This window comes from Nilaparvata lugens, chromosome 6, assembly GCF_014356525.2.
Source record: "Nilaparvata lugens isolate BPH chromosome 6, ASM1435652v1, whole genome shotgun sequence".
Lineage (NCBI taxonomy): Eukaryota > Metazoa > Arthropoda > Insecta > Hemiptera > Delphacidae > Nilaparvata > Nilaparvata lugens.
Genome location: NC_052509.1, coordinates 38,135,273 through 38,152,832, shown reverse-complemented (window position 1 = coordinate 38,152,832; position 17,560 = coordinate 38,135,273). Strand labels below are relative to the sequence as shown.

The 17,560-nt window shown below is 36.8% G+C and overlaps 1 protein-coding gene across 1 annotated transcript in view; it reads right to left on the bottom strand.

The window, feature by feature from the left end:
- LOC111058505 (negative elongation factor D) overlaps positions 1 to 13,030 on the bottom strand; it is a 48,016-nt gene extending 34,986 nt beyond the window's left edge. The window contains exons 1-4 of the mRNA XM_039430737.1: positions 12,823 to 13,030; positions 12,311 to 12,393; positions 8,438 to 8,553; positions 7,430 to 7,539 (exon numbers count right to left, since the gene is read on the bottom strand). Coding sequence (XP_039286671.1) covers positions 7,430 to 7,539; positions 8,438 to 8,553; positions 12,311 to 12,367 — 283 coding nt within the window. The 5' untranslated portion in view covers positions 12,368 to 12,393; positions 12,823 to 13,030. The remainder of the gene's footprint in view (positions 1 to 7,429; positions 7,540 to 8,437; positions 8,554 to 12,310; positions 12,394 to 12,822) is intronic.
- Between the last annotated feature and the right edge of the window lie 4,530 nt (positions 13,031 to 17,560).

The following is a 17,560-nucleotide window of genomic DNA, read 5'->3' as shown; positions in this document are numbered from 1 at the left end:
CTAGATAGAACGGTTTTGACAGCTTTCATTCGAAGATTATTTGGTTCCGCGTCCATAACCCTACAAGTTCATCCCCCAAAAACCTTGGAAGAGGCGGTAGTCGTAGCCGCAGCAAATCAAGACAACGTGTTCGCTCTTTCATTTAAGAAGGATCAGAATGTGAAATCATAAGGATATTTTAAGAGCAATCCAAATACACAGTTCAGACAGTCTGATAAGAAGGGACCTTGCTTTGCATGTGGTAGGATGGGTCACTTTGCTAGGGAATGTACCAACACGGGAACAGACCATTCCCCAAATCAGCAGAGAAATTTTTCTGAGTCACAACCGCGTAAATTCTACAATAAATTTGTGAGATACTGTTTTGTTTGTGGAGAATCGTCTCATACAGCGTATAATTGCGCTAAACGCGCTGCTCCTGTGAAAAATGAAAACATTAGTGCCCAAAAACCACAGCACTCGGAAAACTAAGATTGGCTGGGAGTCGCCCAACTACTCAGCCTAATCATGGAGAGGGGCATTGCAATATAGTTCCAAGAGTATCAACTCGCGGTAGAGGAAGTCACGTTACCATCGAGATTGAAGGTCAGTGCAAAACATTTTCAGTTGACACCGGCGCGCAGATATCTATTTTGAAAGAGGCTATTTCAGGTGTAAAACTAATAGAGGAGAAAGCTGTTGCTAAGGGTGTGACCGGCATGAATTTAGCAGTGATAGGAGCACAAGTTTTACAAATAAATGTCTTAAAGTTCAAGTTTGAACATAGATTTCTTATCGCCAATGTTGAGATTAAAGAGGATGGTTTGCTTGGTTGGGATTTGTTATCCAAATTGTACGCAGTTATCGATGTAGGTAATAATTCAATAACATTTGGAGGTGAGAAAATAGGTGAAGTTCAAAATGAGTCATACAATAATATTGAAACGTCATATTTTTGTGATTGTGTTAGTGAAAATGAAAGTAGGAAAACTATAAGCTGTAATGCCCCGTCCGACCCCACCCATCCACTCCATGACTGGAGGAGGTCTGAGTTCAAAGATCGCGGAATGCCAAGAAAGACCCATTGTTTAAATGATCAAGTGAGACCGGCTACAGTATATACCGCACAAAGCACTTTTATCCCTGCTCATTCTGAAATTTTGATCGATGTTACTCTGAGAGATGTAATCAAGGAAGGGCTTATATTCATTGAACCCCCATTAGATCCACTGCCTGGAATAAGGGTTGCTCGTAGTGTTCAGCATGTCAACAATTCAATCTCATTTGTTAAAGTTATAAACCTTAATCCGTATCCAGTACAGCTTTTAAAAAATAAATGTATGGGTATTGCAGAGCCTGTGAGGTTTACTGAACCCTCTTTACAGATAGCATCTGTATCAATGGATGAAAATAATTCAAAATTAGAAAAACAAATTGATGAGACTTTATCACATCTAAAGACTGAAGAAGCTGCGTTAATAAGTAAAGTATTAAAGCGCTATATCACAACATTTGAAGAGCCAGGATTAGAGGGATGTAATGTACCCGTTGAACATCATATCCCCACATTTGAAGAATGACCGATTGCGAAAAGACCCTATAGAGTACCTTACCACATGCGCCCAGTAGTGGAAGAGCATATAGCCGAAATGCTGAATAAAGGTATAATTGTACCGTCAAACAGTCCTTGGAGTGCACCGATTGTACTTGTAAGAAAGAAAACAACCGATGGAAGCCTCAAATATAGTTTCTGTTCAGATTTCAGGCTTTTAAATTCAGTTACTAAAGCAAATGCATATCCATTACCGCTTATAAATGAGACACTTGAAGGACTAGGCAATAGTAAATATTTCTCAACTTTGGATTTGCAAAGTGGGTACCACCAAATAAAAATAGCAGAAGAGGACCAAGAAAAGACTGCTTTCACAACCGTCGGTGGGCATTTTGAGTATAAGAGAATGGCTTTTGGATTGACAGGTGCCCCTCATACATTCCAAAAATTGATGGACTCCCTCCTGGCCGAAATTTTAGGAACAGAGTGTTTTGTTTATTTAGACGATGTAATAGTTCACAGTCAAACAATCAACCAACATGCAGAACGTCTAGCTCACGTGTTAGCGATATTCGAGAATGCTAATTTGAAAGTAAATCTCGAAAATTACAATTTTGTGAAAAGTTGTGTTCGTTATCTGGTTCACCTGGTGACATCGGCGGTTAAACAATACCCTGAGCCGAAGAACGTGCGAGAAGTCAGGAGTTGGCTTTGTTTGGCTATTATCGACGTTTTATCGATGGATTTGCCTTAATAGCTCAACCCCTAACACAATTAACAAAGAAAGGAGGAGACTTTGTATGGGGGCCACAACAGATGGAATCATTCGAAAAATTGAAGAAATTATTGTGTTCGGAGAATGTTCTTATATTCCCTGACTTTAATCGCGAATTTATTGTTGCAACAGACGCGTCGAGCACATCGATTGGCGCGATACTTTCACAGCAAACGGATAACGGAGAGAGGCCTGTAGCATTCGCCAGTCGACAATTGAATGACGCCGAGAAAAATTATAGTACTACAGAACGTGAGCTGCTGGCTGTTATGTATGCAACAAAACAGTTTCGATGCTATCTTTTAGGAAGGAAGTTCACGCTAGTCACCGACCATGCAGCTCTGAAATGGATGCTAAGTCTGCGCGACCCTTCATCCAGACTAACCAGGTGGGCTCTGAGATTGGCTGAGTTTCAGTACGACGTGGTTCATAAGCCGGGTAAAAGACACTCCAATGCAGATGCTCTCAGTCGCGCCGTAAATGGAGTACAAATAGAAGGATTATGTATAAGATTGTGTTGCAGCCGAACAGCTGCATGATGATTGGTGCAATAAATTGTTGGAATCAAATTTGGGTCAAATAGAGAATGGATTAGTATGGTGGACCAACATAAACGACGATCCGTCTCACTGGAAATTAGCTGTCCCTAAAACACTAAGAACAACTGTGTTGAAACTGAATCACAGCACCCCTTGGGCGGGACACTCAGGACAAGAGAGAACCACTAGTCGTGTGAAACAGAGATACTATTGGCCCGCACTAGGAGAAGATGTGAGAAAGTTTGTAGCAGAATGTCATGAATGTGCTCGTCGAAAAACTCCCGTGTCTTTGAAAGCCCCTGTCCAACCCGCTGAAGAGCCGAGTTATCCTTTTGACCTTGTATCGATGGACGTAGTCGGCCCACTTCCAACAACAAGGAATGGAAACAAATACTATGTTAGTTTTATCGATCATTTTACGCGTTATGCGGAGGTCATTCCCATCGTCAATCAAACAGCCGAAACAATAGCTAAAGTCTTCATCACCAACATTATAACTCGACACGGTGTACCCAACCGTCTACTGAGTGATCAAGGCCGAAACTTTTTATCCAGCTTATTTGTGGAAACTTGTAAAATGCTGGGTATTGACAAAATCAGAACGACAGCGTATCATCCGGAATGTAATGGTAGAATTGAGCGATTACATCGTACCCTGAACGAGTCCATAGCACATTTCGTAAAAAGAGGCGGTACTGATTGGGACACCTGGTTGCCATATGCCCTGATAGCATACAGATCCACACCTCATGCATCTATCGGTCATTCTCCTCATTTCATGCTATATGGACGAGAAATAGTACTTCCAGGATCGTGTGTCATACCAGATGAGGTTCGCGGAAAAACTACTGAGTTTCATCTGAAAGAGTTGAAGGAAAGATTCTCAGAAGCATACAAAATAGCAAATGAACGATCTATGCAAGCGGCGCAAAAACGAATGAAGCAAGCCAATCTCAGTAGAAAACTTCGGAGTTTTGAGGAAGGAGATTTAGTGTATCTGTTAGAGCCAGCTGTTAAACCAGGAAACTCAGCGAAATTCCACCTTCCTTGGGAGGTTTGTTAGTAAGAAGCTATCCGATGTAATTTATATGATAAATTTATCGGATGGAAAAAGAGTAATAGTACATATTAATAGGATGAAACCATGTTATAAGAAAATGGAGGTTTTTGAACAAGAAAATGAACCGTTGTCAGATAAAGACATAGCTGGGAATGATGAGGATCTCGATCATAGGAGGAATGAGGAGTTCATCGATTATCGTGCACCCAAGGATGAGGATGACGAACTTGTTGAAGCCGAAGAGATTGAACGAGAAGAGGTGGTAGAAAATATTGAAGAAAATGTCGAGGAGGAAGAAGAAGAAAATCTCGCTAGCCCCGTGTTGGATGAGAGAGAAGACCCACTCTACCCTCCAGGTCCTTATTTCACTAGAAGTCAAGCTAGGAGTAATGCTTTCGATGGACGTAGAAATTTGCATTAGAAGTTCAAACTAATTATGTTATGACAGCTTGATAATTATTGGACAGTTGGATCGAGTAGACTGTTCTTATTATTGCGGAGTCAGGATAATTAGTAAACAAAAAAATGCCCCGAGTAAGGCGTTAAACTGCTCATCATCATAATGAAATAGATTTCAGAAATGAACTATTGATTTGAATTGATAAAACATGAAAGGAAATTGTCTGCAGCGAGACTCTAAACTGCTTTAATTTAAGAATTCAGCTAGCTGAATGTGAAGAAAAGTGAAATGGAGAAAGAGTGATCTGAGTAATTGAGTATAAGAGAAATATCAGTGGAATAATTGTGTGATAATTATGTGTTATTTTATAAATGAGTTGAATGAGAGTGATGAAATAACCTTTAGGCATTGGCCAGATGATGAATTAGAATAGAATTATGTAGTTATATTATATTAGATGAATGAAAAGATTTTCGACAAGGACGGAAGATCAGCCTTCAAAAGAGATAGAGAGAGAAGTAAAACGTTGCTACTTGCCGCGAGACAATGCAATCCTTCGTCATCAGAAAAACATCTGTGACGAACTTATAGGATGAATGACAATGGACTTTGGATTTACAGAAATTGTATGGAAAGACTCTACCTACCACAACTATTGACAAAGAAGAAGAATAGAAAGAAGAAAATAATATAAACAGTAGTAACCCAGATTGTAAACAAAGTTGACCCGGTGAAGGGTGATGACCGTTCTACGTTATTGTTATGATTCAGCCCAGTATGATGAAGATGAAGCTATTAACTGTATAATCGATGAGATGTTAAAAAGCAGATGTGTACAAAAATTAGACTATTGTTCTTGTAAAATAGTTTGAATGAATTATGAGTAAGATGCTTTGATACTATTGTTTGATACTGTAAGAAGAAAAATATTGACGTTATTTACTTGATTGAATGGAATTTATTATAGATGATAGTTAATAGATAATTATGTGTTCTTATTGTTAATTAGGTGCAGAAGTACTTGAGAGAAATTTTTATAGAACTTAAGTATTGGAGTTGAAAATGATATTGCTATTACATAAAGGTTGAATAGGACTTTGGAAATGAATTAGGCTATTAGTACTTAAATATAGATTTTGTTTGAAATGATAATTATTCTAGGATTGAGCTTATATTGGAGTTTGAGTTTATATTTGAGTTTAATTGGATAAATGATTAGGTATAGATTTGTTAATGTTAGATCAGTAAAAATTGTGAAGGGCTCGGTCGGTTATCCTTTCCCCCAGAGAGCTAGAAACGAACAATTATCTGGGACTGGCACTTCCCGTGTCTGTGTGATAACTGTGACTGTTGAGATAGAACTTTACTGACTGTTACACCAGACTTTTAGGTGAGGGTAAAAAGTGTACCAGACCACTCACTACACTACCAGTGCGAGACTAAAGCAGCCATTCTTCAGTGCGTTATGAGCTGAGTCATCTTTTGCTACTCATCTTCCAGGATCGAAACCGCTACGCTACCTTCTCTTCCGAGATGCTACAGAGATGTGAGCCGGGGACAATCACTCTGTGCCCGATCAGCCACAGACATCGTGTCTCAGCTTTCTACTCTTCGGCGAACACCAGAGTTACAAGGAAACGACAACGAGCATATAAGAGCGATAACAAGGAGGCCAACTCTCCCCTGGACCGATCGGCGTAGATGAGATAGCTATCTCCAATCTCATGTATGCTGTGCAGCAGACTAAGAAGCTGCAACCGACGTCGGCCGAGGACAACACCATGAAGTTCATCTGTGGAGGACTGACTTTTTCTGGGGCTGTTGGGAGCCTACTGCTTGTACGAGAGGTGCTACTTCCAGGTGTGTGGTCGCACGCCAACTTCACTACTACGATGGAAGCGCGTGCTCTGTCCAGCACGCCCGGAACCGGCAACAGTACCTGTAGTAGCCAAGCCGCTCAACTCAGCGCCCCCAACTGCGATTCCACCAGCAAGCAACTCCATCCCTTTGGTCGACACCGCTCAACCAGTGCAGTACAGCAAAGTGTTATTGTGGCAAGTGTGAAGTGAAAAGCAATCAAAAGTATGAAGTGAGAAGCAATCGGGAGGGATAGTCACCCTTTTGCGAAGAAGGGGGTAGTGTGACATGGGTAGTATTTGATTACTTATTTATTGATTGTTTTTTTTCGTGTTTTAGATTTAAGATTTTTTTCAGGAGAAAAGACTCTGATATTAGAATAATAATTTCCGTAGTTGGACTTTAGTGAGAAAATATATAATTTAGTGAGTAAGTAGTATTTTTGCAGCGACAATAAGATTCTGCTAACTTATGTCTAAACGACTCTGGGAACCAGCAAATTCAGGGATATTTGCTAGTTCTCACGGATGAGGCGGCTCCATGAGGCAAGGACAAGGCGGATGTTTGGTAGCCTGTAGATATTTTCACAGAGGAATACTGCAGACCTGGCAAGTACCCGCTTGCCGAATCTCGTGAGAACCGACTCTTCCAATAGCAGCAGTTAGGCCTTCTGGCACACTGACGTGGAGAGGGGGAAGTTTTCCGGACGGAAAACCTCCAATCGTTAAACAACCGAGGTATCGAGCGGATAAAAATCCAAACCGTATTGCAAAAACTTAAGTTATTTTTCCGGCATTATGATATACGTGAGTGTCCTGTGGTTTGGGATTACGGTGGGAGTGATAGCTGTGGGTAAGTGCCAAAATTTCTAGCTCCTTATAAAACATTTTCACCCGGCCGAGACCCTAATTAATAAAATCATTGTTGTAGTAAATTTCTAGTTACCAGAATCTTATTGGAAGGTAGTTTTTGTAGGAATAATATTTGGATAAAATGTACTGCATATTTCATTCTTTAAATTTCAAGTAATTGACATAGCCTAATAAATGAGAAATTCTTTAGGTAATACAATGTTGTTGTCTATCCAGTTCCAATGACTCCCTTGAAGTAGTAATAAGATATCTTCAACCCCCATCAAGGGCGGTTACAATTACATTGGAGTTCATAAGCAATAAATAATCATTTATCCATTTTAAATTGAAAGACTTGAAGTAAAAAGTGTAACTTGTTTATGAAAAACCCTCATTTGACAGTAAATTCTACTCACCACCAAGAATTAACCATTCGGCAACCAGATTAGCCATCTGTGCTACAGCTTTGTAGTTGTCAGACAGCAGTTCTATAACCTGTTCTGGGTTTCCTCCAGCTTGGAAATATCTGGAAAAAGATCATAACAATTATTAGAACAAGACTTAATAATATTTAAATGAATAATAGAATACTCTTTAAATTATATTTATGGGAACGTGATAATTAATGGGTTGAATATTAGATTTTATATTTTTTCGGAGAATATGATCATCAATTCAAGGGACTATCATGCTTAGTCCTTCTCTTGCTATTAGTTAATAATCCAATGTATAGAATCAAATTTCGTCTTTTCTAAAAGTAATAAAATATTGTAAATTGTGGATACGATGGGGCACTCCGCCCCCCCCATCATCAATGTATCTTGATGACAATCTTTTCATGCTGTTATAATATCCTGTTCTCCATAGTAAACATTTGCTAATTAGTCCAGGCAATGAATGCTCAAAAAAGGGTATGGAAGAAAAAGTTTGAAAGACAATTTTTGACCCCGCAGTTCTTTTTAGGGTAGTAAGGAGGTAAACATACCAAAAGTCCCCACATCCTTAGCACAGAGGTTAGAAAACAGAACTGCTGGCTTAAAAATTGCCTTCCAAACTTTTCCCTCTATAACCCTTCATTGACTGGACTAAATAAACATAATAAAGCATTTGCTTTTCAAGACTTTTACAGGGACTATTAAATGAGTTTTCTTTTACACATACAAAGCATGTTTGATACTAGATAACAAGCAAATTAATATATTTCTTACAATAAAATGAATTATTCAATGATACGCGCCATTAAAACCAGATCACCAAAGTCTAGTCTTGTTTTCAAGAAAATTAGTGTCGGACTTGGCAATTAGCACATTTCGAAACATATAAAATATAGATATATATAAAAACGAAAAAAGCATTAATAATTTTTCCAAATCAATTCAATTCAAGTTTTGATAAAATTGCAATTATCAAGAAAACCGCATTACTTTTTCAATTGAGAGAAGATTCCAGGCTCCATAATGTAATCGGGTGTACTAAATTTTTCCAAACATTCCTTCAAAACTTCTTGGGGATTTTCCATACTTTCCTCCCCTCCATCGGACTGAAAAAAATAGATGAATGTAATAAACAGGCAATTAATTCATTATCAAATCAACATGATTAAAATAATCTATATGAATGATAACTGAAACCATAGCCTACTACAGTAAATATTTTTGCACAGTAGCTCGATGTGCTTCCCCCAGGATAGATTCAGCTAAGGGAAAAACATTTTGTTAATTGTATACCACTTACTCTTTGCAGTGAGATATACACTATATAATAGTAGTATTGTTGCCTGAAGCTCGGCATCACAGTGGGTGGGTGAAAATCCCAGTAAAATCCTTAGTGATCGAATTGTACATCATAATTATAGTCAGATAGACCCGGCCCATCATGAAATGTCAGATGTGAAAAGTATGAATAGAGCTTAAGAAACAACAAGAATATAAAAATGTAGTCCTTCCTCAACACAGACTGAAATAATTCAGCTGCTCGTCAACAGATGCAGATTTTGCCTGTTTAACCTGCTGCCAGGCAGCCTCAAGGACATGCCAGATCATGTGGTATTTGCTTTGCTAGGGACCTAAAAAAATACTCAACAGTCAATTCGTATTACACATTATTAGAACCAGCTAGCCAGGTTAGCCTAGACGACTAAGACGTTGCACCCTTCAGTCTTCAGTCTGCGAGCGCTACCATGTCGTGGGTTCGAATCCCGACGGAAGGCATGGACTTTGATCATATCATCAAATCACGCACACACTCTCCATTACCCAAGCACAAGCTAAAAGCTCATGTAGGTATCATCCGAATTGAAAAATAATACATATAGACATAGGACGTGACCCTTATCGATAAGGAAGAAATTTGTCGACTCAGCCATCAGCCTGATGGGAGGAAAACTACAAGTAACAATTAAGTACCTACATAAGTATTCACAGTGGATAAAGTTCTTTTCATTTGTGAAAAATGAATATATAATTACTAAATAGCTACGCTGACGAACAGTGATTATGACCAAAGAGTATAAAATTAAGGAATGAAGAATTAGAAAAAGAGAGAGAAGACAAGCAGAATTTGTAAGCGAGTTAACTTCTAACAAATATAGGCCAAGGAAATTACCTTGCATTCAGTAGTTTGAGCAGAAAAATTGAGCCTCATACGTCGATATGGAAGAAAAAGTTACTGTAGTTCCAGTTTTTTTTATAACTAGTTTAATTTTTCTACTAATTGCAGAGTCTGTGAAGAAGTGGTCCGGGGTAAGGTTTATTATTTTAGTACTTATCAACTGCCTAACTTGAACATTGATTACTATTATGTAATATATCTGTAGTGGGTCTCAAATTATCATTATTGACAATATTGAGTTTGAAGTGCGAGGAAAATGGGATTCATATTTTATGAAGTATTCAATAACGTTTTTTATATTATATGATCGAAGTATTGTCGTTACCTAAAAGTTACTAAAAACCATTTAGGTGGATACTATCTCGGTTTTAGAACAATTTTATCATCAGTTTTTTCGCTACGATCATAATTCACCAATATTAAAGTTGAAAGACGAAAGTTTTCTTCTAACTTTTCTTGCATTAGACTTTTCTATTTAGTTGTTTTTATACATTCAACATTGATATCTTGCTTAGGAAGTTGGGCAGATACGGGTTTCCAGGCAGAGCATGGGGCATGGTTGCTGATTACCTCAGAGGCAGACAGCAGGTTGTATCCATCATGGGTGCTACCTCTTGTAAGGCATGTGTACCACATGGAGTACCCCAGGGCTCGGTGCTTGGATCATTGTTATTCTTGATAATGATTAAAACCCTGCATCTGAACAACTCCTGCCTGCTTTATGCCGACGACACCACCATCATGGGACAGGGCAAGGAACCCAGGCAGCCAAGCAGACGCCCATGACATTTTCGAAGAAGCCAAGAGTTGGTTCTGCGCAAATAAGTGAGAGGGAATTGAATGAGAGCAAAAATCAGGAGATATTATATTGCCAGATAATATATTTTTCCAGATCAGCCGATGTTAGTGCAGCTCCTTTCTCTTCACTTGGATTCAGCGTGGACACCAAATTGTCTTGGGAGCCTCACATTGTTGGAGTTTGCAAAAAGCTGTCACGAGTAATCTGTTTACTTCTTAAAATGAGAGGACTTCTGAGTGCCCAACGACTGTTGATGCTGTTTCACACGGTGTTCAACTGTCACATCCAGTATAGAATACTAGTGTGGGACATTCGACTCAATCAAAGGACATTCTCCTACTCCAAAAGGAAGCACTCCATGTGATGACGTTTAGCAAGTTTGATGCTCATTGCCAGCCCATATTCTAACGGTTGGGCATTCATACTGTGTACGGACTGTACATATTAGCATCACTACTCCTTGTCAAAAAACACTTGTCTCAGTTTTCAAGAAGAGAGGAAGTGCACACTCATGACACTTGAGGGAGAATCAACTTGGATGTGCCACGCCGTCGTTTGCCTAGGGTCAAGGATTGTTCTTCAGTGCTGGTAATCAGGATGTTCAACTGCCTGCCTGCCACACTCAGTGAGAGGGCGCTCACCTTATTCAGAAACACCCTATCAAGGTGTTCAAGCTCATTGGGAGGAGCTTCTATTGTTTAGAAGATTTTTTATTATGACTTTGCTGGTCTGTGATGACGCCATCGATATGTGAATTGTTTTTAAATATTTTACTTAATATAGGGGAAGCCTAGTCTTTGATCATGATATTGGATATTTTTGGATTGACTGACAACTGCTTTCGTCTTATTTTGCCCCTTTTAGATTGAATTGTAGGCTACCTTAAAAGATTCAAGTTGAATCGAAAAGTCAAACATGTTCAAAATTAATAGAATTAATTGAATTAATAGAACTTGAAGAAGGGTCTGTATTGGTTTAGTGGATTCAAGTTTCTGTTCTTGACTTCAAGTTTGCAAAATACATCAATCTTATACAAATATCGAATTCAAATAAGCTTGACTAATGTAAACGCCCCATAAGGAGTTGCTCCTTAAAGGTGCTTGTATGTCAAAGAGGTGTGGGGGAAGATGTGGGTTAATAAGAAAACAAACAGACTCAAATTCGTTGTCTCTTATCAGGAAGCGTATGACTAGAAGGTGTGGGTATGGGTGATTAGACAGCTACTGAAAAGCTGCTTTTAAAAATCAAAATGTTTGATATTGCTGGATGACTACTCAAGACTATTCCCTCATTGCCACATTCAAGGACACTTCACTCACACACACACACCCGCACCCACTGACTTACACTCAAGACACTGCCCTGGATGCGACAGTCACACTAATTATTACAGCCATTGTCTCTAGTCTGTGCTCTGGAGTGTCAGGGAAAAATGTATCGAGATTTAAATTTCTAGTTAGGTGATACAGACATTTTCTTCATACCTTCACCCATTTCTTTCCCCGCATCTTCCCCCTTAGCTATACGCCCAACTTGACTCAGGTTAATAGGGAATCAATGACATCTTTGATAGAAGTTGGCCAAATTTCCAAGACGTTGTTAAATGGTCGTTTACAGACAATATTGGATCCATATGACTGTGTAACAATGTCTTTTTATATTTACAAATTATATTATATTTTTATATGATTCAATTTGGAAGAAATTTTCTATTGAGAAAAATGGACAATATTGGATCCATATGACTGTGTAATGGTGTCTTTTTATATTTACAGATTATATTATACTTTTATATGATACAATTTAAAAGTAATTTTCTATTGATAAAAATGGGAGTATAAGTGTGAATACACGATTTGAAATATTACGTATTATGATATTATCTTACATCACCATCTGCCATTTCGGGATCCCAGCCCATTTCATCGTCATGATCGTCATCCATGACTGAGATCTGGAAAACACCCTTATCTGGAAATAAGATTAATGTTATATATTAGAAAATTCTACGATTTAAAAATGCATTTGTAAATTTAAAAGATTGTTAACAGGTAGCCTACTAGTCGTTTTAATAAATCCTAAAATATTGGAAAAATTTAACTAGACTCAAATATAATAAAAACCTATTTGAAAAACATAAATAAATTTTCACTTGCGTTACTATGAAAATTTTATTGAAATTAGGTATTTGTATCTAAAAGTCAAGACGGTAGCCATTGGCATTTGTTAGGTTAGGAAGTAATGAATTTGAAATATTTCTTAGAAAAATATTATATGTGAATTAGAACACATTATTGTAACAAAGTAATACTATCAAATATATTTTAGCTTGTTATTATTAGCTATTCAATAAACAATGTATAGTCTACATTGTAACAATAGTAGAGTTTGAAAACTTACCAAAAGGTTTACTTATCAATATAATTGATATTAATCGAAATAATTATGGAATATTCTTGTGAGTTTGAAAAAAATAAAATAACTAACTTAGATTACGAAACTGCAAATTAAGTAAGAAAATAAATAATTATTTTTACTTTGTTTACAAAAACTTTGTTTTGTGTTTTGTTTCACTTTTGTTTACCTACAGTCAGTGAACTCTATACTAACTGGAACGGGCTTTCCAATGCTAAGCTACAGCCAAAAGTGTGTAAGGCGGAGTGAGTGAGACAGGCCTACCGTGTGGGATCTCCTTCTCTCTCGTACTCATACATTTAAGCAGGTTGTTGCAGCTCTTGAGTACGATTTTTCATTTTTAAAGTTAAAAAAAGGATTTGAATGAGTATTAAGACTATCAGTATTAGATCACAATCTCTTCTCTTGAATATTGTGATGTATTTGTCGTAAAATTCGTAGAATTGAATAAAAATACGACCGAGAAATGGTGATGTATTGTGTTGCATTTGGATGCAAGAATGAGCATGTTATAGAAAATGAAATACCATTTCACAGGTAGGCCTAAGTCAAACATTTTTAGTCTATTAATCAATTTGAAGGAACCTTTTTGTTCTAAATACATTTCCAATACTTTTTTCTATATTGATCAGTTTATTTGACCAAAAATAAAACAACAAATTTGGTTATATATTCCTAGTATACGGTGATAGTTTCTTTGCTAATTGAAAATTTAGACCTACTTTATAGCATCTAAAATAAAAAACATGGTTGAAGAACAAATTAATCCTTATTCAAAAAAAAAATGATTAATAATTCTGTGTTATCATCAAGAGATGACATAATTTATTTTAGGTATCTACTTTTATTTTGAGAAATGATATTGCTATCAGCTGAATTGTGATTAATTTTTGAAACCTTTCCATTTCAAATGAATAATTGTTCAATTTACAATATTATAATAATTATTTAGCATATTTTACTGTTTGCTTATCATATGGTCATAATTATAATACAATAATTGTTAATAATAATATTAATTAATTAATAATAATTAATTAATTAATTATTAATATAAATGTTTCTTCATAGATTTCTTTGCATCATGTCTGTAACTCCCACACTCACATGATTTGAAATGTTATCAGAATACCTAGTATATTGCTATCATTACATATTCAATAATCCTGTGTTATTGAATCATCATGAGTCTACATAATTCATTTTATTTGCCTACTTTTATTGTATAAAATATGAGATTGTTATCAGCTGAATTGTAATTATTTTTGAAACCTTCTAATTTCAAATTGTTCATTTTACTCTGGTAATTATGTAGCATATTTTACTGTTTGCTTATCATAGTCATATAATATAATAAAATGTTTCTTCGTTATTTGCTTCATTTCTGAAACTCCCACTCTTATATGATTTGAAATTACACCAATGCACACCTACATAATATTCTACATTCATAGTCTGCTGTAAGTAGGCCTATATTATTAAATTGAGATATTTCCTTAAACAATAAATCATAAATCTTTCCTTTAACAATAACAATAAATCATATAATCCAAAAAACAATAGTATATTCTATCAAAATAAACATAAGACTGTGTTTATTAGTTTCAATTAAATACAGCCCTCCTTTGGACTGTGTATGAACAAAATTCGGGATTGGATTAATAAGGACTATGAGCCTGTTTTTTCATTCCCAATCATATCATGACAGTTTATATTTGTCCTTGTTAAATAAATAAAAATTAATAAATGATACGCTTCTCTGAAATCTGGCCCAAAGTTATTCCCTTGCTTGTGAAATGTTGACAATACTAAAACTACTGCAGTCACAAATGAAAAAAATCTTTTATTCATATTCAACCTATTTCATTATTTTTGCTCTCAAAAAGTTAACAATGAACTGCTTAATAGAGGAAAAATAACGCTTCCATGGAATAAGACAACAATATAGAAATAAAATAGAAATTGAAACTGTGCAATGCATTTTCCCATAAGAGCCAATGTGTTACAAAATGACGAATCCCACAGCAATGCGGGTAACCTATCTTTACCAGCTGCCTCACTTTCTTTGTGTTGCTAGTCCGGGATCCTACAAAAGTGGGTCGATACACATTTGAGACCGATGACAAACTGGGCAAACGACAAATGCGGTCAGCGACAGAGTGGGTCACATTCCTGAGGTGACCGCATTTGTCGTGTCAAGAGGCGACAAATGCGGTCGATTTTCATTCCTGCACCTCCCGACAAATGCGGTCAGCGACAGAGTGGGTCACATTCCTGAGCTGACCGCAATTGTCGTGTCATAAGGCGACAAATACGGTCAATTTTCATTTTTGCACCTCCCAACAAATGCGGTCAGCGACAGAGTGGGTCACATTCCTGAGGTGACCGCATTTGTCGTTTCATGAGGCGACAAATGCGGTCGGAAAAATGACCCACTTTAACGTCGACCCAGTTTGGCGCTATGCCGTCCATTCCAGTTAGAGAGTTCAGAGTTCAGCAAAGACCTTAAAGATGCATATCTCTTTAAGGTCTTTGGAGTTCAGTGCCTACAGTACTGACACCAGTGAACTCTAACTGGAACGGGCTGTCCAATGCTTAGCTACAACCAAAAGTGTGTAAGGCGGAGTGAGTGAGACAGGCTTACCGTGTGGGATTCCCTTCTCACTCGTACTCATACATTCAAGCAGGCTGTTGCAGCTCTTGAGTATGATTTTTCATTTTTAAAGTTTAAAAACGGATATGAATGAGTATTAGGGCTATTAGTATTAGATCACAACCTTTTCTCTTAAATATTGTGATGTATTTGTAGTGAAATGCGTAGAATTGAATAAAAATATTGCATTTGGATGCAAGAATGGGCATGTTAAAGGAAATGAAATACCATTTCACAGGTAAGTCAAACATTTTTATTCTGTTAATTGATTTGAAGAAATCTTTTTGTTTTACATACATTTCCAATACTTCTTTCTATATTGATCAGTTTATTTGACCAAAAATAAAACAACAAATTTGGTTATATTCCTAGTAAGTTATACCGTACTGTGATAGTTTCTATGTTTATTGAAAATTTCGGCCTATTTTATAGCATCTAGAATGAAAAACATAGTTGAAGAACAAATTAATCCTTATTCAAAAAAAGAATAAATAATATCTGATGCAGAAATTGTGAATGTTTCCCTACAAAGACTATCATTCATTCTATCACACATTCTATGTATGATGTAATTTATGGATATAAATTTGGTGTTAAGCATCAGCATATAATAAATATAGTATATTTATCATAATATTTGTATACAGTATATTATGTAGGTACAGTAGGCGTATCATACATTTTATGTATAATGTATTATATAAATTTAGTGTAAGTAGCAGCATATAATACTAATAGAATCTGATAGTATAATACTATAATCTAATAGAATCTATAAGTACGAAAAAATGAACATTTAATGAATTTTGTTTGTAATGAACACAGCTTTACAATAATGATTAATAATTCTGTGTTATCATCATGAGATGACATAATTTATTTTAGGTACCTACTTTTATTTTGAAAAATATGATATTGCTATCAGCTGAATTGTAATTAATTTTTGAAATCTTCCCATTTCAAATAAATTTAATAATCGTTCAATTTACAATTATAAAATAATTTTATGTGTATAATTATATGCTGATGACACCTCAATGCTGGATATCAGTGGTGACATGACTGACCTGGGCAGAAGGATGTGTGCTTCTGAGAGGGCTGTTGCAGACTGGTTTCGGGCAAATCTCTTCCTTCTCAATAGTGAGAAGACCCAGAGAATTGTGTTTGGCCTCAGGAATGGAGTACATTATGATTTCCCTCCAGTGAAGATCCTTGGCTTCACTCTGGACCGCAAGCTTTCCTGGGGCGGGCACATTCAGGTAGTCTGTGGCAGGTTGAGCAGGGTGCTGTTTTTGCTCATGAGCCTGAGAAGATGTGTACCAGAGGCCCATCTCCGCATGTGTTACTTTGCCTTCTTTCAGAGTGTGATGGCCTATGGCATCACCTTGTGGGGCGGTGCCTCTGAGGTAAAAGATGTACTGCTGGTGCAGAAGAAGGCCATCCGGATTTTTTGTGGAGCAGAATTTTTAGCACATTGTAAGCCTCTTTTTGTGAGTGAAAAGATTCTCACTGTATTCAATTTTTACATTTACAGGTCAGCTATAAAGGCATTCCACAGTGTCCGTACTTTGCCTACCAGGGGTGATGTGCATGATCATGGCACCAGAGGCAGGCTGAGGCTGGACCTGCCATATTGTAGATTGGGGAGGACCCAGAGCAGCCTCATCTACCAGCCAGCTAAAATTTTGAACAAGCTGCCAGTTTCAGCCAGGACTCTGCCAGAGACAGTCTTGAAGAGGAGACTGAGGGCTTTCCTTCAGGAGAACCCCTTCTATTCTATGAGGGAGTTCTATGATTGTGATCCTCAGACTGTAAGTAGATACTTCTTGCATTAGTCTTGCTGCCACTTCTGCTTGCTGCTTTTTGTGTTTGATGTGTATTTTTGTTCTTGACCTGTCTTATGACAGTTTTTTATGTTCTTGACTTGTTCACTTGTGGCCATACTTATGACTACGCCATGAACAGAAACTCATTATTATTATTATTATTATTATTATATGTGTATTATTGTTTATATAATTTATAATTATAAAATAATTATTATTTAGCATATTTTACTGTTTGCTTATC